This window comes from Triticum aestivum, chromosome 1A (assembly GCF_018294505.1).
Source record: "Triticum aestivum cultivar Chinese Spring chromosome 1A, IWGSC CS RefSeq v2.1, whole genome shotgun sequence".
Lineage (NCBI taxonomy): Eukaryota > Viridiplantae > Streptophyta > Magnoliopsida > Poales > Poaceae > Triticum > Triticum aestivum.
In genome coordinates this window covers 10715306-10735808 of record NC_057794.1, presented here as the reverse complement: position 1 = coordinate 10735808, position 20503 = coordinate 10715306, and the positions used below count along the sequence as shown (strand labels likewise).

At 43.0% G+C, this 20503-nt stretch overlaps 2 protein-coding genes and 1 long non-coding RNA gene across 4 annotated transcripts; 2 read left to right on the top strand and 1 right to left on the bottom strand.

Moving 5' to 3' along the window:
- Positions 1-1391: 1391 nt before the first annotated feature.
- LOC123185558 (uncharacterized) lies at positions 1392-2558 on the top strand. Its single transcript, XR_006493436.1, has 4 exons — positions 1392-1644; positions 1771-1928; positions 2003-2125; positions 2392-2558. It is a non-coding gene; the product is annotated as an uncharacterized lncRNA (long non-coding RNA).
- On the bottom strand, positions 2193-6970 carry LOC123185539 (rust resistance kinase Lr10-like). 2 transcript variants are annotated; one of them, XM_044597414.1, is made up of 3 exons: positions 6720-6970; positions 3598-3621; positions 2193-3441 (listed from the first exon to the last, which is right to left on the bottom strand). In XM_044597414.1, exons 1-3 carry the CDS (start codon positions 6781-6783, stop codon positions 2369-2371), a joined length of 1161 nt encoding a protein of 386 aa, XP_044453349.1. In that variant the 5' UTR covers positions 6784-6970; the 3' UTR covers positions 2193-2368. The 2 variants fall into 2 exon arrangements, with proteins under 2 accessions (XP_044453349.1, XP_044453344.1); XM_044597409.1 differs by having other exon boundaries at positions 6052-6889.
- A 1088-nt stretch (positions 6971-8058) lies between these two features.
- LOC123185527 (LEAF RUST 10 DISEASE-RESISTANCE LOCUS RECEPTOR-LIKE PROTEIN KINASE-like 2.3) lies at positions 8059-11032 on the top strand. The gene is made up of 3 exons (XM_044597401.1): positions 8059-8894; positions 9281-9462; positions 9592-11032. Exons 1-3 carry the CDS (start codon positions 8122-8124, stop codon positions 10716-10718), a joined length of 2082 nt encoding a protein of 693 aa, XP_044453336.1. The 5' UTR covers positions 8059-8121; the 3' UTR covers positions 10719-11032.
- Positions 11033-20503: the final 9471 nt, after the last annotated feature.

The following is a 20503-nucleotide window of genomic DNA, read 5'->3' as shown; positions in this document are numbered from 1 at the left end:
AAATTACAGGAGCATTTTTAAGGACATGAACTCTTATTAAAATTATAAGAACATCCTTTGCAAACATGTCAACATTTTTTTATTTACAAGATGTGTGAACACATTTTAAAAGTTGATATTTTTTCTCTAAAAAGGCATGAACAAATTTGAAAATTATACTAATACTTTTTAACATACATGAAAATTATACTTCTCCATTTTATTTGTATATTTTTTAATTACATGAACCCTTGTTAAAATTACAAGAACATCCTTTTCAAACAGGTCAACATTTTTCTTTACATGATTTGTGAACACATATTAAAAGTAGATGTTTGTCTAAAGACAGGAATAAATTTGAAAATTATACTAATACTTTTCAATATAGATGAACATTGTTTCAATTGAACTAATTTTAATTTAAAAGATGATTTTTAAAAGCCAAATATTCTCATATGTGTAAAGATTTTTATAACAAACGAATATTTAAACTCCTTTTTATTATAGATTGGATTATAATTTATATTTTGAACACAATTCCAAGAAAGACAAAAAAGAAAATAAAGTACCTATGTGAATGGGCCGCAGTGGTCGTGGCCCATATAAGTCATGTGTGGTCAACTGCGGCAAGGACATGGCGACATCAGTGTCAACCATGGGTAGAGTGAGACGATGATCCGACCGGTGCCGGTCGATGGATCATCGAGATAGGTGGCGGCAGTGAGGGTAGACGAGGATGCCGAGGCAGGGTGAAGATATGTGTTTTGACACAACAAGCTAAAAAACAAATTTAAAGAGAAGTGGGCAAGGTTGGAGCTCAGAAGGGAAAGCTTTGCTCGTGGGCTGGGAAACCGGATAAGCTCTGGCTAAGCCTTGTCAGAAGTATTCTTCATGCAGGGCCCACGGTGGGCCGCCTCCACGGTTCTCCACCCATCGCTCGTATTTTCAGTGTTTTTATCTTACATTTTTTGGGTTTTTGTTTTTTTTTCTATTTTCCCTCTTTTCTTCACTTCACTGTTTTATTTGTCTATAGTTTTTTTGGTAAAAGAAATATACACATTTATAGAGAATGCATGAATATATTTATAAATACATGAACACTCTTTAAAATTACAAGAACATCCTTTTCAAAGAGGTCAACATTTTTTCTTTACATGATGTGTGAACACATTTTAAATGTAGATGTTTTTAAAAAGAGGTAGAAATAAATTTGAAAACTATACTAATACTTTTTAATATAGATGAACACTGTTTCAGTTGCATAAAGTTTTATTGAAATTTGATTTTTTTAGAAAACAATATGTTTAAATACTTTTATAAGAAACATATATTTTTACTCTTTTTTTATTATACATTGGATTATATTTTTAACACAATTCCAAGAAAGCAAAAAGGAAAACATACCTGTGTGAATGGGCTCCTATCCATCTGTCCCACTCCCACCCGCCTCCACGGTTCTCCGCCCACCGCCGCCGACGATGACGCTGGCCGCCGCCCCGTACACTCCCAACGTCAGCAAGCAGAAGAAGCAGCCGCAGCCGGCAGGGAGCTGACCCCGGCCGTCGCCCTCCACATCGGTGACAGAATCGGCGGTGAGGCAGCAGCAGTCCACCCCAATCCCAACGGCAGCAAGCAGCAGTCACAGTCCAAGATGTTGACCAATAGGTACTCCTGCGCGACACCACTGCTTAGATTTTCAATCTCTGATTTAGTTTGTTATTATACTGAAATAAGTGAAGCTCGAATTGGTTGGATTTTCGATTCATTGGTGACATTTTATCTGACTTGCAGATGAGATAAGTGAAACAAGTGAACGTGGATCACATTCACCTTGTGCTGGAAAAGGAAAAGCTCCATCAGATATCACTAACTGCGAAGAGGAGATTCACTAACTGTCAGATGTGGACGGACTGCAATGCAGAGAAGTATGCGAGTGGAGAACGAATAAGGTAATCTGCCTATCTTGCAAATAAGTGAAGCTCTAATTGATGTGGATGTTCGATGCCATTTTATCGGATTGCAGATGAGATAAGTGAAATGAGTGAATGTGGATCACGTTCACTTTGTGCTCCAAAGGACATCATAGGAGGAGATCCACTAACTGTCAGATGCAGAGAAATATGGGAGTGGAGACTGAATAAATAAGGTAATCAACAGAGTATTTGCTACTTTTGAAGATAAATATGGGCGTAGCTGTTAAAATTCATGTCCAATTGTGAATCTGCGTGTCTTGCAAACAACTAGTAGAGTATTATTACATGGTAGTGACCAGTTGATTATATTCATACATATCCAGACCTATTATATGGACTGAAACTATAGAAATACAGTGTTGACAGAGCATGGTAGTCCCTGAATGTTGACAGAGTATGGTAGTCCCTGTTTTGATTTATGGCATAAGTTCATTTTCAGATGAGACGAAAGGCTTTGGTGGCATCTGCAGATTCTGCAACCTCCCTGTTAGCATGTTAACGACCTTCGTCATCGACGGACGGTTTCTCGGGTTCCACTGGATGCACCACAGTGCCACCATCGCCAGCTTCCTCACCTTCTCATTCTCTTCTTGAGTTGCTTCCAAGGTAAGAGCCAACTCCTCACCATTGATCACTTTCTCGTAGATCCACTCTGGGAGGTAAACATCATCCTGGCTGCCGATTCTTGGGTCTGAATTCCTCCTCCCGCTCACCATTTCTAGCACCAGCATGCCGAAACTGTACACATCTGACTTGTACGAAACTCCCCCAAAGTTCCGAGAGTATAGCTCTGGTGCAATATACCCCATTGTACCTCTTGCTGCAGTTAAGGTCACGATGCTTTGGTCCCTTGCACACAACTTCGCCAGGCCAAAGTCTGAGATCTTTGGATTGAAGTTGTAGTCCAGCAGGATATTGTGAGGCTTGATGTCAAAGTGGAGGATGCGCTGATTGCACCCTTGATGCAAGTACTCCATTCCTCTGGCGATGCCTAAAGCAATATCTAGCAGCTTGTCTGGTACTAGAAGATGCTGAAAAATATTAGCGTCATCAGAGAATATGTATTTCTCTAGTGACTCGTTAGGCATGAATTCGTAAATAAGAGCCCGTCTCATTCCCTCAGAACAAAATCCCAGGAGGCGGACAATATTGGCATGGTGGATTAGTCCGATGGTTGCAACTTCGTTGATGAATGCTTCTCCCTCTCCTGTAGAGTTCTCTAGCATCTTGACTGCTATAGGCACTCCATTTGGTAGCTCGCCTTTGTACACACTTCCAAATCCTCCTTGCCCTACTTTTTCCTTAAACCGTCTTGCCATCTTCTTAACTTCAGAGAAAGTGTACCTCGTGGGTTTTGATGTTCCATATGTCTTGAGGAACATTTCAACCTTCAAATGTATCTCCGCATTATATCTTGTCTTGAGTGAAAGATAAAGCACAGTGGCCACCGTCACCAAAAGAACAACAAATGCAGCCACTGATGATGTAGCTGAATAAACAAACAATATGTCATCATCATACTTAGTATTTGTTATGATACGAGGATTTCAAGAGTCAGAGTAGCCAACAGTAAGAATTTGTACAAAAGAAAGCTTTTATTTTTCCTTTACATTTTGTAGTTAAAAAGACACTGTTAGATCAGTACCTGCAATGACTTTGATACGTGAACCTGCAAATACCAAGAAAGAGAATCAGATAAACAGCAAGGAGTTATGTTTACAACAGACAAATTGAGTGTTGTCTACCGTGGCTGCAGTACATTGCCCTAGTATATAAGGAACAAATATACCATGCTATTTATGGATGCCTTTTCTAGAAGAGAGAGAGAGAAAATTTGTCACAACTTATCAACCAAATTTCCTTTTTGGGGAAATTTGTATTGTTTTGGTGCTATTTATGATAGTGCCACTGGCCTATTAGTTTTTCTAACATTTTTGCCATGCATACAGCAGTTAGAGTCAACTTAAGGCCTTTTGACTGACTGGGCAACTTTTGTTCAGAAAATGCCTGCATGTGCACCCAGTGGCAGTCGGTTCTCTCCCTTACTCTGCTCCGTCCTCCCCAATTCATCCCCCCAAAACACCAGGTTACTCCCCAATTCATTCCTCCGATACTAGTGGACTAGTGGACGGATTAGTGGCAACATCTGCATCGCAATTTGGTCCCACGAACAGTCGTGGAGTACACCTACCAAACAAACGATTTCTTTGTACTACCAAAATAAAAATACTACTGTACACGAGGAAGGCTTTGAAATTTCGATGCATTTTTGCTTCCGAAAAACTCGGCTAAGAAATGAACTGCTCGATCTGTCTGGTCATTTTTACTCGGCATATAAGATTTGCCTGGCGTCAAACTTGACCATATTTATATTAAAAACTATGAACATTTATAATTCTAAAGTTATACTCCCCCCTAAACTAATATAAGAGCGTAGTTGACCTAAACACTCTTATATTTCTTTACAGAGGGAATACAAGGTAAAAATCAAATTTATGGTGCATCTAATGTTTTTTTTGCGAGAAGTACATCTAATAATGTTGATTTTGTATTGTGGATGTTGATATTTTTCTCTATAAAGTTGGTCAAACTTTACGAAATTTGACTTTGGACAAATTTTATATGCAGAGTAAAATGACTCACGCATACAAAAGTTTCTTTAGCTACTTGTACAAGACCAGGGGTATGGGTTTTGTCTATCACAGCATGTGACTGCCTCGTCCAAATTTGTTTTAGCTACTTGTGCTTTTTCCAAGCAAGAAAGTTTCTTTTAGCCTATATGCTCTTGTCTGTATCTTTCGACTGCCCAGACCTCAGGCTCAGAGCGCGGGAAAAGGCATAAATTTAATCTCAGGACGAAACTATTGCACAAACTAAACTGTTTTTGAAAATATTTCACCCAGCTGACCTTAATGTGCAACGCCTAACATCGCCTAACAATTAGGCGCCACATTGTGCAGCGCCTAGCTGTAAGGAGCTGCACTACACTGTGCAGCGCCTAGCTGTAAGGAGCTGCATAGTAGAGTGCAGCGCCTAGCTGTAAGGAGTTGCACAAATGGGTCAACGGTGTGATTTTTTTCAAAAACAGTTCATTTTATGAAATACTTACGCTCTAAGGTCAAATTTATCAATTTTGCCTCAGAGCGCACATGCAATGCCTCGCAAAGATACAAGGTAGTAACTGTATAGAGCTTTGTTCACGGACAACGAACACTACGGCGGCCCCATTTTTATGCCATTCTTGTGTTGTAAAATAACGATCTTTCTTCCTTGAATCTATGGATTAGAGTCAACTTTTAGTAGAAATACAACGTGTTAAGAGTCACTTTTTAGTAGAAAAGACCACTGACCAAGATTTTTCCGGTTAAACTCGACACTTTTGTTTGTTCGACCTCCGACTCTCAAACTAAGCGCACAAATACGATGTGTGAGTTCATCGTCATCATTTTCCTCAACATATGTGCTACTAGGGCAGTACCATAGTTTTAAATAGCCGGCTATAGCCCGCTATAGCCTTTTCAGCAGGGTGCCGCTAAATGGTCCCCTTCAGAAATAGCCCGTTATAGCTTATTTGAAGGTCCGCCACTATTTTCCATAGACCGCTATTTAAAACATTGGGCAGTACTGAGGCAGATGTGCATCATGGTAAGAAAACAAGACAAGAGAAACAAGAAACGGGCATGCATCAAAGAATGCAATACAAAGACGATGATGTGTAGAGAACAGCATGCCGGCGGTGGCTGCTCAAGCGCAGCAGCAGGTGCAGCCATGCATGTTAACTGAGTGTTGCATAGAAATTTGTAAAATACATAATGACTAAAGAGTTCCGGATTATTTAAGGCTAGTAGTGTCTGATAGATGAACAAAACATATTCTTTTCCTGCTGGATTATTGCTCAGGTTTTTGTCCGGGTCCTTCAGTGTGATTGCTCGAGCAGGATTTGTGATGCTAATTTTGAAAAATACTTAGTTGACCGAAAATCCCATGGAAACACATGGAGCTGTAGAATGAGTAAATTTTAAAGTAAAATCTTAATTGATTTCACACCTTTAGTACAGAATAAAACAGAATGATGTTATATATGGTTTTTGACTCATACCATGTGGGCCGGGCATGCAGAATGGTCTATCCCTTTGTGAGCTGAATGCGCAGCGTCCCCCACTGCGTTCACAATCTACGCAATAGTAATCATACAAATACACTGTCGTCTCCGCAAAACTGAGCATTCTTTCTGCTCTTTCCTTGAAGGACGGTGAGAAGTGTGTGTCAAACATGTACATGGGTATCAGACCGCCACCGACACCAACTGAGACTGGGACGACCTTGCAGTCCAACGGAAGAATAGACATGTCTTTATAACCATCCACCAAATAAAAGAAGTGGGTTGTGTTGCTAAGGCAGGAGACTGGGCCAGCAATCCCATCGGCAGCACCAGGTGCAAACTCTCTTGAACAGTGTACTAGGGTTGCAGAACTCCAAAAGAAATATCGGTCAAGACTTGGCCCCGCATTGTTGATAACATCAACCTGTGGAGATGATGAGCTTCTGGAGATGATGAGCTTCTGCTGGAGCACTAAACAGGGATCTACAAGCGGGATGAGCTTCATGGAAGAACGCCTGTAATCTATGGCGCTGACACTGTATGTGCCAAGAACTTGGTGAACTAGGATGGTGTCTTGACCAGAGCATGCTAACTTCCTGATTGATCTTTCGCCGCATCCACATGATGATGATGATGTATTGCTGGATTCAAGGCAGAAAGGGTACCTGATCTCTGGGCCATGTTGGCTGCACTGGGATGGTGGGCAGTGTTTGAAGAAATCTTGATCATCCCATGCCGTGGCCAAGTAGATTCCGTGGTTGATCAGAGGCAGCAGCAGGAGGGCTATGACAAGTAATTTACTCATCTTTCTGTACTGCTGTACCAAGAGGGTGAGCAAAGAGGAAGAAGAAGTGGAGTGGCAAGTGCAAAAAAAAAAAAAAAACAGCACTTATTCGTTTCGTCTATAGGTACGCAGTCAGAGTCATGCTCTATTGATAGTTAGGCCTGAGGACGAAGAGAACGTTTCAATTGATAGTCCATGCCATGCACTTGTGGTTTTAGTGGGATTGCTGACTTGGTTCAGTCCACTGTCCAGTCTATTGGCAGCTGTCACGGTGTGGAAAATCTACTCCACGGTGATTGAAGACCCCAAGCCTTGGTTCGTCTTCTGGTCCTAGCTGTGGAAAATCTAGTCCACAGTGTGGAAAATCTCTGGAAAAAATTGAGAGAATATCTTCCTCTTTTGCGCGACGTGTATATACTAGTGAAATCATAATCAATATCCCAACCACACTATTAATTGGCACATACAGCTGGATATGGCCAACTAGTCAATGTCGATTCCTTGGCCCCCTTGGTACTCTTAACAGAACTAACTAGGATATCAAGTCCCTAGTGCATCTGTGAAGCTTTCATGGGGAACCCTGGTGCATTTCATCGTTCTATTATCTTACAATCCTTAACTGTCTTCTCCCTCGTTGCAGTTCTTGCAGCAGATCATGTCCAGGGACGAAACAATGGGTGCCCACCTTTCTCCTGTGGACATCTCTGAGACATATCATATCCTTTCCGTCGGCGAGGTGATCCTCTTGAGTGTGGTGTTGAAGCATGCGAGCTGGGTTGCACCAGTAGCAAGGCTACAATTCAACATACTATCTGACTGCCATCAACTACACAATAAATATGTGTCGATTGGCATTATGATTGTGCAGAAGTTCTTGTATGTTGTCATTGTCAACTCTGTAGAAAATGAATTATCATGTCATGGGACAGAAGACTCCAAGCCTGAATCGTCTTTTGCCCGTCATGCATGTACCAATGAAGTCATAATCTCTGGCAGCTGTCAGTGTGGAAAATCTATGGAAAAAATGAATTACCATGTGACGGGACAGAAGACTCCAAAACTGGGTCTTCTGTTCCTAGCTACACAATGGGAGAGAAATATCTTCCTCTTCTTTTCCGCGTCATGCATGTACCAGTGAAGTCATAATCAGTACCCACTCACACTATTAATTGACATATACAGCTGGATATGATCAACTTGTCGATGTCGATCCCTTGCCCGCCTTACTACTCTTAACAGAACTAAATAGGATATAAAGTCCCTAGTGCATCTGTGAAGCTTTCATGGGGAACTCCGGTGCATTTCATAGTTCACTTACCCTACAATCCTTAACTGTCTTCTCCCTCGTTGCTGTTTTTGCAGCAGATCATGTCCAGGGAGGAGATGATGGGTGCTCACCTTTCTCCTGTGGACATCTCCGAGACATATCATATCCTTTCCGTCAGCGAGGTGATCCTCTTGATTGCGGTGTTGAAGCATACGAGCTGGGTTGTACCAGTAGCAAGGCTACAATTCACATCAACACAGGAACATACTATGTGACTGCCATCAACTACACTGGTTCCTACTTCTGGGTCATGGATCCCATCTTCAATACCAATAGCAGCTGCCCTCTTCCACTGTGGAATCACGTTCCTTACATTGGTACATACTTGGGCGGAATTGATTCAGTTTCACCACCTGGCTTTCGGTATTTGGTCTCTCAAAGCTATGAAGCAGCTTGTTTTGCTAATTGTTCGCAAGCAGTAACGAATAATAGTGCATACAAACCCGTTGCTTGCCTGAGTGCCAACAATTCACATGTTTATGTCTGGGTGTCTAATTACACATATTGTGTGGTTGAAGATCTTGAGCCTTATTGTGGATACCTGGCCAAGATTCCATTTGGTAACGAGTATTCTTCTGATTGGGGACCGCTACAGAATGCAAGTTATGCAGATATCACACAATTCATAAGTAAGGGCTTTACTGTCCGATTTCCTGTGGACACCATGGGGCCTTCTGCTTCTGTGAAGTTAAGAAAGAACATCAATTTATGCCTCAACAATTCAATCAGGTGATCACCCTGTGGTTCAGTTTCTTTGCTCTCTACTTTCCTCAAGAATTAATGTTAAGCCCATCTTTAGTAGAGCACATACAAACTCGTCATTAATTGATCTTTTACTTAAACAATTAATGCTAAATTGCTAATTGGTAGCAAAGGTTTGTTAATGAATACTTCATCCATGTCGGGCACAGGTCAGATTATGTCAAATTTAAAAACAACAGTCCAAAATACAATGTATAGTCCAAAATACAATGTATAATCAATTTACATGGTGTTGAAGTCCAAACTGTTGTTGTGCGCAAATGGGATTGAATTAGTATCCAAATGTAATTTACCCTATCTAAGAACCATGCTCCCTTCTAAATACATTTCTTTTAAAATGGTATGATTTGCAGCTACTTCAAGGAGCAATCATCTGGTGCAAGCATCGTGAATTGGACTCATGCTTTTTTCTGGAGTGAAGTGCACTTCTTAGAATGCGTGACTCAGTTGTCCAACGATCACTACTACACAACACCGTTTGTTTTGGTTGTTGTGACCATATTATCTGCGATTGCTATCCCCAAGTTCTTTTTCGGTGCGTGAGAATTTTATGCCTTTTACCTTGAAAATTAAATTCACATGCTTATAATCATCACGGCCTCAATCTTGGCCATAAACATACACGTTCATCTAACTTATCCATACCTGCCAACTTGTTGGGCAGTACTATTGAGGTTATTGTTGGCACCCCTAGCTGTATGGATATTCCTAGCATACAAGTACTGGAAAACAAGGATCATAATTGATGCAGTTGAGAAGTTCCTCAGGATTCAACAAATGATTGGCCCAACAAGGTACGCCTACACAGACATCGTTGTAATCACAAGCCATTTCAGAGATAAATTGGGCCAAGGGGGCTACGGTACGGTGTACAAGGGTGTGCTTCTCCCAGGTGGCGTCCATGTCGCCGTCAAGATGCTAGAGGGCAATTCCAACTGCAATGGAGAAGATTTCATCAGCGAGGTCTCCACCATCGGCAGGATCCACCACGTCAACGTGGTGCGTTTAGTGGGGTTCTGCTCGGAGGAAATGAGAACGGCCCTAGTCTATGAGTACATGCCCCATGGTTCTCTGGACCAGTACATCTTCTCTGCTGAGAAAAGCTTCTCATGGGACAAGCTCAACGAGATCGCTCTGGGCATTGCCAGGGGGATCAACTACCTACACCAAGGGTGCGACATGCAGATTCTGCACTTTGACATCAAGCCACACAACATCCTTCTCGACAGCAATTTCGTCCCAAAGGTCGCCGATTTCGGGCTCGCCAAACTATACCCGAGGGGTGACAGTTTCGTGCCACTGAGCGCCATGCGGGGAACCGTCGGCTACATAGCCCCCGAGATGATATCCCGGAGCTTCGGTGTCATATCCAGCAAATCCGACGTGTACAGCTTCGGGATGCTGCTGCTGGAGATGGCCGGCGGGAGAAGGAACGCTGATCCAAACATGGGGTCCTCAAGCCAGGCATACTACCCATCATGGGTGTACGACCAGCTGACTCAGGAAGAAGCGGGCGAGATATCTCCAGTTAATGCCGACATGCACGAGCTGGAGAAGAAGCTGTGTATTGTCGGATTATGGTGTATTCAGATGAGGTCTCGTGATCGGCCAACAATGAGCGAGGTCATTGAGATCCTGGATGCCGGGACCGACAGCCTGCAGATGCCTTCAAGACCGTTTTTCTGTGACGAAGGGCACATCCATGTGGACGACTCTTACCATTTCACTTCCGAGCTGACGGTGGTGTCAGAGGAGGAATCGACTGCGGTGTCAGAGGAAGACAATTTGTGAGGTATATATAAACGATGTGTGATATATTTTGTGTATGTAATCTGCACTTATATGTATGTGTTCACGGAGTGATGCACTTAGCTAATAAAAGTGACGCAGTTTTGTAACAGTATAAATCTTTTGTGCAAACTGTCATCCTTGTTCTGCACTTCATTATTGGAGAAACAGGGCAACTTCAAATTAGTTTAAAAAACAGGACAACTTCAAATAAGTTTCAAATCTTACATCCATCTATTTTTGTCTTTTCAGTACTGTTGATACAAATTCTGACCGAAAATATTGTTTGAACCATCTGTGAGAGGTGACAAAAGAACGCCTTTTCCTTGTTGGGAATCATTTTTGAGAGAAATTTGTGCTCCTTTTCCTAGGAAAAAGAACTATGTTTTTTATCCTGGTGGCAGTAACAAACATGATGGATGAAGGTTGTCACTGAGAAGCTAACTTATAATTGAATTTATTTGTTTTTTAGATAAAGATTTGGTTTGCAGCAACATCATTCCAGGCTGAGTTCAGCGTGCCAAAGAAATTAGATAGGCAGCAGAAACTGCACGCATTGCCATTGTTGCGGAGTTGTTTTTCTTCTTTGCAGCTAACAAATCGTCGCGGTCATGGAACTACATAGTTGCCTTCAAGAACTGGAGCAGAGTCTGATTTTCTTAGTATTACATGTCATCTTCCATCCTAGGCAGGAAATTCTTTTTCGTGTTCTGTCAAATGCCACTTGTGCGTCCGACATGGGGACATTCCAGTGACACTGACATTGCGCTCCCCTGCCTGGAGAAGCGTCTTCTTCTGCTCCAACTCCAGATATGCTGATATGGCCCTGAAGCTGCTACTTTTGATGTCCTCTGCTTTGTACTGCTAGCCAGTGGCAGAGCCTGTACAAACCACCTTCCTGCCCCCGTCCTCTGCTTTCTGTTATCAGAGGAACATAAATAGAGATATATCAGTTAAGTTTAAAGTATACGACTGTTTATTTACTTATTACTCTTAGATGCAAACTCCAGTCGAAGTAGATGTTTCGAACCAGTCCTCGGAAGGATTGTACTTTTTCTATGATGGGAGAGGTGAGAAAAAAAACACAATGATTTCTTTTTGTAGAAGCAAATATTTTTCGGACAAAACAGGTACTTTGCATTATTGGAAGAACACTCAATCAGCATCACTGACAAACCAACATGCATAGACAAATGAGACCCTCAAAAAAGTGATAACAGGAGCGCAGCTAAGCTCCCCAAGTTCATCATAAAAGTGAATAAAGTTTTAGTTTACAGCAACATGATTCAAGATTGTGTTTCCAGCAGCATATGGCTCTCATGAACAATGTATGCCAAGCCTGCTGAATAACGAGGAACAAGTACTTGCATATTAAAGCTTATATCGATTACAAGTGCCAACGGCAGTACACAAACTGAAAAGCTCGAAAGATGGATCATGTTGACTAACAATGCAGGCATGCTGAAGCTTGTCTAACAATGCCCATGAGAAGTAACCAGGCATCAGAAACTACCTCATCAGACATACTTGACTGATGAGCTGAGTACTAATCTCACACGGCATAATGTGAAATAAGACGGCATGCATTGGCATGGTTGCAGAGCCTCTCATGTTGTCCCCTTCAGGATTGTGTGCCGATGAGTATGCCGGCTCATAGTTCTTTTTCTTCTTTGCTGCTAGGAAATCGTCAGGTCACAGAGATGTATCTCTATATTTGCCTTCAAGAACCTGACCCATAGCTGATCGTCTTGTCTTCGATCCAAAGCAGGACGAAACTCATATATGACAGTAGTAACAACCACGGCAGCAGATGTAACCTCAACGTCCTTGGTCTCCTCCACAGTTGAGTGAAATGTGTCTGAAAATAGTCGCAAAAGAGCCAGTCAGTCAGCCCGGGGAGTGAATGAATCTCTGTATCTTTATATCCTCTTGGAGAAGCTTGGTGTTCCTTCTCATAAAAGAGAGGAAATTTGCATTACGAATGAGCATTCATACATCCAATTCCAACCCGATGAATAAGACCCCCAAAAAGTATCGGTTACAGGAGAAAGGTCTCTCTCCCCCGATTTCCTCACGAAACTGAAAGCAGTCTTAATCTTCTAAAAAGTCGAATGCAGTCTTTAACTTGCAGCAAGATAACTGCAGAATGGGTTTCAAGCAGCATATGCCTGCTGAATTATGAGGAACAGATACAGCTTATACGGATTACAAGTGCCAACTGCAGTACACAAACTGAAAAGCTCGAAAGATGGATCAGCGAAGAACCGGTCACCTCAAGTACAGGCGTGCAAAAATGCGTAAATGCAGACATGATGAAGAAGAAGAAGACATAGATTGGCACGGCTGCAGAGCGTCTCCCAGGATTGCGCACCACCAAGAACACCGACCTCTTTTTTCTTCCTTGCGGCTAGGAAATCGTCAGGTCAGGAAAATATATCTCTATATTACCTTCAATAACCCGACCCAGAGTTGACCTTCTTGTCTTCGATCCAAAGCAGGACTCCTCAGTGAGCAGAATGTCTCTGATAATAATCGCAGAAGGTTCAGTCAGGGGAGTGAATGGACCTCTGTATCTTGGCAAACACTACCTCTTAATTCAGAATAAGCATGAAAGGCAAACATCGGTTTTCTTTGACAGACTTAGATGAAACAGCGTGCACGCAGGATGAACTAGAAGTTATGTTAACAGAGAAAAAAATGGACTAAAATTTGATCGAGCCCATGAGGACTTGAACCCCGAGAGGTTTAAAGCACACATATATATCCGAGAGAGAACATAATACACATTAGTATGAGGAAACAGGAAACTGCATGATCAGCTACTTGTTTCTTTCTATTAATATGAGGGTCCTAGCAGTTACAGGCTTTGTAGTTGCATATTTCTATTTCTACTCTAGATGAAGAAGGTACACATGAGCATGGAGAAAGGAATCACGTTAACTAGCTTTAGTAGACAAACTCTTAACAAATTCGACTCAGCCATTACTAGCTACCAAGTGCTGACTAATTCTACCAACTTATAATATATGCAAGAAAGACGAAACAATGGAACCCTAACCTTGTGAATAGCAATGATCACCTAATCCTTTCCCAAAGTCCTTTATGGCTCAGTTCAACTGTAACATTCCTTATATGGCTAATGTTCATTATATCTTCGCTGCATTCGCCTGAATCTCTGTTTTGCCGGAGTTTCTCTATCAGCTCTTCCGATGTGTCTGCCGGAGATAATTCCTCAAGGGCTCCAAGATGTTCAATGCCACAAGGAAGAAACTTTGGCTCGGGACAGTATTTTAACCATAGGTGGGTGAGGTTTTGCATCGCGCCCTCCTCTATTTTAACCTGGCTGAGTTGTGTTGCGCCCAATATGTATAGATTCGTAAGTTCTGGAAATGGCCCTGCATGAAAATCTAATCTCTTTCCGTCAAAAGCCTTCATTAGCGAAAGAAAGCGTAGACCACGTAACACACACAACAAGGAAAAGCTTTCCTCGTCAATACTGGACAATAGCAGGTCCAACCGAGTAAGGTTATTGAGATGTGACCAAGAAGAGAAAAGCTGAGGCATCAATGTTTTTTCTAGCTGCCCGGCTATACCAAGCCAAGAAAGTGTTGGTGGTAAAGCGTTGGTGGTAAATATACCTTTTAAATGTAGCCGTTGGTGGTAAATTAAACTTGTATTTGAAAAAATGTTAAACGTATATTACAAAAAGAGCTTTGCTTTGGTAGACCCCCCTCACAAACCGTATAAAGGCAGTATTGTCATTTGTTCATAAGGTATAGTTATACGATATGTACAAGAGGTACATAGCAGATCGGCCGCCCCTCACACACCTCCGTCCTGGGCCTGGCCCATTATTCTTTTACTTCTTTTAACCTTCAAAAATTTGTTGTGAGAGGTAGGATTCGATCCACCAACCTCTTAGTTTTCATTCACCACCATAACCAACTAAGACAATCCACTTGCTGTGTCTAGTTTAGTTTTCTTTTTTGAAAAAAATCAAATTAGGGACGCAGCACGCCTTCCATCCCGTGCGGCCGCTGCGCGATGGACCAAGTAGTGCTTGTCCCGTAACTGCCGCACGCATAGGAGTTTTATAGCACCACAACTGCGGGCATGTTGGGGCTGTGTTACAGCTATACACAACGGAGCTAAACTACTAGTACTCTGTTATATTTTACTTTCGAACAATAAAATTGGCCATGCATTCACTACAGGATAATGAAGAATTTCTTTCTCATGCTACAGTGACCGGTGGTAGCTGACCACTTGGCATGAGCGGTAAGCTATATCAAAAACAATGAACAAAAAAATGACCGGTGGTAGGTGTTAGTACATGTTTCTTTTATCAAGCTTCATACTAGCTTAACACAATTAAACATGTAGGCAGGTCCAACAAATAATTATGGCAATTGGATGCTCTTATATGACCAATTAAAGGCCCCATACCAAGTTGTTTTTGTTATCGACAATTTTTGTATTTTCTGGAGATTTCTCGATAAAAGGGCCGATAAATGGCCAGACGTGTCGCAACTTGCATACTTTGTCGGAAATCGTTCAAATATGACATGGATGCCTACCATGGGAATGCCCACTGCTTGCAAAAAAGTTCATGGATTTGAAAACAAAGTTTGTAAATTTAAGAAATATTCACAAATTTGAAAAGTTCACGAATTCTAGAAAAGGTTCATGATTTAGAAATAGTTCATTGATTTGAATAAAGAAAATAAAATGAAGTAAAGATAAAAAATAGAAGGAAAACTGGACAAACAATAACGAAAAAGTAAAACAACAAATTTTAAAAATTGCTTATGTTTCGAAAGATGTTTGGAAAATATTCATGTTTTGAAATTTTGTTCAAATTTCAAAAAATATTAGGTCAAATTCCGTTCATAAATTCAATAAATATTCGGCATTTCAAAATTGATCACATTTTTTTCAATTAGAGTTTCAAACTTTTTTCAGAAAATATTTCTTATATGTGAACACTGTTGTGTCTTCTTATATATCTCGCACTACAAAATAATACAAACGGCTGTGTGGGGAACTGGCTAGCAGCATAGGGCTCTAATTGTGAGGTCTTGAGTTCAATTTGTCAAGTGTCCTTTTTTCTTAATATTTTATCCTTTTTTCTTAATATTTTTACGTTCCTTATATTGGACGTGGCTTAATGGGCCGGCCCGTGCAATTTGTATACGAAGTCTCACGACGTACTTTTAAAAAGGACAATCTTACCCTTAATTATGAAGGGGTATGGAATAATCTGAGCCATCGATGTGTTTAAGGGGGGTCTACCGAAGCAAAAGTGTTACAAAAAATATCTTGACGTACACATAAATGTAGAATGAAAACCGAAAGAAACAAAGAAAAAATAAAAAAACAATGAAAACCATAAAGGAAACAAAAAACGAAAGAAAAAACCCGAAGAAACAAGTGCAAAAACAATGGAAAAGGTAAAGACTGATCGAGAAACAACGAATAACAAAAAAACATTGCAAACCAGGAAATAAACAAAAAACAGAAGAACATAAGAAGGAAAATGAGAGAAAAAAACCCAATGAAAAGCATAATGAAAAAAACACATAAAAATAAAGAATCCTAAGAAAAACGGTGAAAAAGAAAGAGAAATAAATAAATACAAAGAAAATCAAGGAAAATGGAAGAAAAATGTTTGACAGCAGTACCAAAGAACGTTGCCAGGCAACAGAAACTACCACTGACTGATGAACAAAATGTTCATATCACACAACAAAATGTGGAAGAAGACGACATGGATTGGCATTGTTGCAGAGCTTCTTCCAGGATTGCGCACCGCCAAGTAAGCTGAGCTCCGTTTTCTTCCTTGCAGCTAGGAAACCATCAGGTCAGGGAAAACTGTATTTACCTTAAATAACCCAACCCACAGCTGATCTCTTGTCTTCGATCCAAAGCAGGACACAACTCATATATAGCAGTGGTAACAAGTGCATCACCTGATAACAATCACAGAAGAGTCAGTCAGTCAGAGGAGTGAATGAAACCGCTGTATCTTTCCAAACACTGCCTCTTAATTTAGAATAAGTATGAAAGGCACACAGCGATTTTTCTTTGACAGACTTTAGACGAAAGAGCATGCACACATATATAGTACCCAAATTCGACAGAGTCACAAGGACTTGAACCCTGAGTGGTGGAAAGCAAAGCAACATAGCGTATATTAATACGAGCAAAATAGAAACTACACGATTAGTTTACTTGTTTCCTAGCAGGTACGGGACATGTAGTTGAGTATTTCTATTTCTAGTACAGGTGATGAAGATGCACATGAACATGAAGAAAGAAATCACATTAAGTAGCTTTAACAGACAAGCTCGTACCAAATTCACGTCAGCCATTATATAATATATGAACAAAAGACAAAACAGTGAACCTTAACCTTGGAAATAGCGCTGATCACCTAATCCTTCCCCAAGATCCTCTTCGACTTACTACAGCATTCCTTATGTGGCTAATCTTCATCACATCTTCGTTACATTCATCTGAATCTCTCTTCTCCTGGAGCTTCTCTATCAGATCTTCTGATGCATCCTCCAGATGCAATTTCTCAAGGGCTGCAAGGTGTTCGATGCCATCAGGAAGAAACTTTAGCTCAGGACAGCTTATGAACGTAGCTCAATGAGCTTTTGCGTCGTGCCGGTTGTAGTGGCAGCATAGACTTGATGCAAACCAGTCTTGTTGAATGCCACCTGTACGTGCGACAAGGGGCGCCATGTGGAAGTTGCGGTAACACTGACGTAGGCCATGTCTGAAGGACGTGTGGACACCGTCAGTACTCCAGCAATGCTGACATTGTCCACCCTGAGACTGAAGCTGCTATTTTTGTTGTCCACTGCTTTGTACTAGTGGCAAGTGGCAGCTCCTGTCACAAACTGCTTTCCTGACCATGAACGTGCTATTAGGAAAAAAAGTTCAGCTAAATTTAAATTATAGAATTGCTTATTTATTTATTACTATTAGAATTTAAATTCCGACCCACAAAAAAAGGTTTGAACCACTTGAGGCCATGTCCTAGCAAGGATTTCCCCGTGTGATGGGAAAGGTGAGGGAAAGAGAAAATATTGCTTGCTGGAAAAACAAATCTTTGCTTGGACAACTTTGTGTTCCTTTTCTTAGAAAAAAACAGAGGAGCTTTGCATTATGGATGGACAGTCGATCGAAATCACTGAAAGCTAACTTACATACATTCCGATTCCAGTCCAACAAATAATTCCAAAAGAAAATTTTAACAGCGTTTTAGTTTACAGGTACATAATTCCAGATCGGGTTTCAAGCAGCATATGGCCATGCTCTCATGAACAAAGTTGCACCATGCATGCATGCCTGCTGAATATTGCAGAGCAATGGTTACAGCTTATATAGATTAATTACAAGTGGCGACGGCAGTACACAGACGGAAAAGTTTGAAAGATGGATCAGCGAAGAATCCGTCGCATCAGGTGCAGGCATCGAAGTTCGATTACGGTATGAAAACAATGGTGGCTACCAACTACCTGGCTCTCAACCTTTCCTTCTAATTCTTGTTCTCCAATTCAGCACCAGTGTGCTTTTAATCGAGTGATTGAGAACCAAATACTCTAGTTTTCTGAATTCCACCGAGTGAACTATTGCGGTGCTAACACTTGGTATTCAGAGCCAGAAATTTTTCCCACCTCCACCACCGCGCGCTATGGCGACATCTACCATCGAGACACGGCAACAGAGAGCTGTGAACAGACTGACTACAAAGTTGGTCTCAAGTAGCTACTCACGGAATTCAAGGAGGACATCAAGGTCTCGGTGGCGGCGGAATTCAGCTACTCAAAATCTGCAAGTTGTGGTGAATTCAGCTACTCATAATCTGCAAGTTGTGGCTTACAACAACATCAATCCAGGTCAAGTTTCCAGCATCATACGGCCATGCTCCCATGAACAATGTTGAGCATGTCACAGAAACTAGCCAGGCAGCAGAAACTAAACAAATATCTGCATTGTTGCAGAGCCTGTCATATTCTCCCCTTCAGGACTGTGCACCGCCAAGCATGCTAAGATATATACCCATTTTCTTCTACTTTGCAGCTAAGAAATCGTCGTGGTCATGGAACTACATAATTTCCTCCAAGAAGCAGAAGCCAAGGATGATCTTCTTGCATGTTGTCTTCGATCGTAGGCATGAAATTATTTCCAACACTGATTTACTGAAACCTCCTGCGGACTGCCGTGTTGCAGTGGCTGCATAGACTTTGTGCAATCTAGTCCTTCAGGATTGCGCCGTGTGGAAATTCCAGTAACACTGACGTCGGATATGTCTGAAGAACGTGTGGACACTGTCAGGTACTCAGTTTTTTTTAGAAAAGGAGGAGGACCCCCGGCCTCTGCATCTGGGAGATGCATGCGGCCACTTTATTGATTATTCTCGAGGACCTTACAAAGTAGTACAACAATATGCCTGAATCCGTCATCTTGGCAACATCTGGCGCTACTCCTATCCATATGATGAAGGGGGTGCAAGCTGGGCCAAATACCCATACCTCTCACCTAAGCCTAACATTTAAAGCCAGAGACCCTGACCGAGCCACATACCGGGTCCGGGGCACAATCCGGTCCAACGCACTCACATATGTCGTCGCCGCCATCTTCCACTGGTCCATCTTCAGAGTAGACTGAGGTGCCAACCTTGGCAGGTTCCTCCGCCATCAACGCCACCATGACGCCAAACGACAACCACCATCTACGCTAATCCATCTCCAAGTAGAAGGAGCGCTACCACAGGACGAAGACCGGCGGAGAATAGGTGAAACGCCGCACACATTGCCGCCGCCAAACACCTCACACGCACCGCAAAGTGCCCACCATGCTTCCGGGAACCCCAGGCGACGCCTTCAAGAAGGAGCGCGGCGAGGGTACGACGCCGTCGCCCGCAAGGGGAACTAGAGCTTTCGCCCAAAGGAAGATCACAGTGAAAGACGGGAGAGGACCTCGACAAGGCCTCCAAGAAGGGGACCGACGCCCAGCAAAGGCGCCGCCATTGTCGTGGCCTCCGCCGACGGCCAAGGGTTTCCCCCGGTCCCGCCCCCATCCCATCCACCCGGCCAAAGACCTGGCCAGGAGAGCGCCCGCAGCCGGAGAAGGTGTTGGACTTCATCGAAGCAGGCATGCTGGGTGACGGGGCACCTTGACCCACTGTAGTAGACGTCCACCGAGACCTCGCCGCCCGTACGGCCGAAGTCGCGGACCACCGGCACCCACGGCCGTCGCCCGCCGAAGAGGCAACGCCGTCCACACCGCCCGAGGCCGCCGCCCTGGCATCCACCCACCGCACACATCCCGTCAAACACACGGAGAACAACTCACACCGCCGCCGCCAGGAAGCACCACACCGCTAACACCCCAAGCCGGGCAGGACGCGGCAAGGCCACGCCGGCCAGATCGAGACGGATCCGGCGAACCCCAGCCCACCAGCCGCCAGACCGGAGTATGGCCCCGATCCCAGGGCCGAGACGGCCGGATCTAGAGTAGTCCCCGGCGACCAGGCGCGGGGCGACAACGCCGGCGGCAGCCGCCGCAGAGGGCCGGCCTCGGCGGCCACCAGGGAGCAGGAGAACCGGGCGGCGGCGGCGCCCGATTCGGGGTGGGGTGGAGGGCTCTCCAGAGGTCGAGGCGGGTGCGCCGGGAAGCCCCCGCCGCCACCTACCACCGCGCGGGCAAGCCCGACGATGACTGCCGGCGGCTTCGGGGGAGGAGGAGACGGGGAGGTGGGGGTCCGGCGGCGCCTA

Bases quoted from the DNA above. Each gene is read 5' to 3' on its own strand.
- LOC123185539 (XM_044597409.1), bottom strand. From the start codon at position 6,859: ATGAGTAAATTACTTGTCATAGCCCTCCTGCTGCTGCCTCTGATCAAC. The intron at 3,622-6,051 runs GTATGAGTCAAA...TGGTATTTGCAG, and splicing joins CTGCATGCCCGGCCCACATG to GTTCACGTATCAAAGTCATT. The intron at 3,442-3,597 runs GTACTGATCTAA...TTGTTTATTCAG, and splicing joins ACGTATCAAAGTCATTGCAG to CTACATCATCAGTGGCTGCA.
- LOC123185527 (XM_044597401.1), top strand. From the start codon at position 8,122: ATGGGGAACTCCGGTGCATTTCATAGTTCACTTACCCTACAATCCTTA. The intron at 8,895-9,280 runs GTGATCACCCTG...TATGATTTGCAG, and splicing joins TGCCTCAACAATTCAATCAG to CTACTTCAAGGAGCAATCAT. The intron at 9,463-9,591 runs GTGCGTGAGAAT...CTTGTTGGGCAG, and splicing joins TATCCCCAAGTTCTTTTTCG to TACTATTGAGGTTATTGTTG.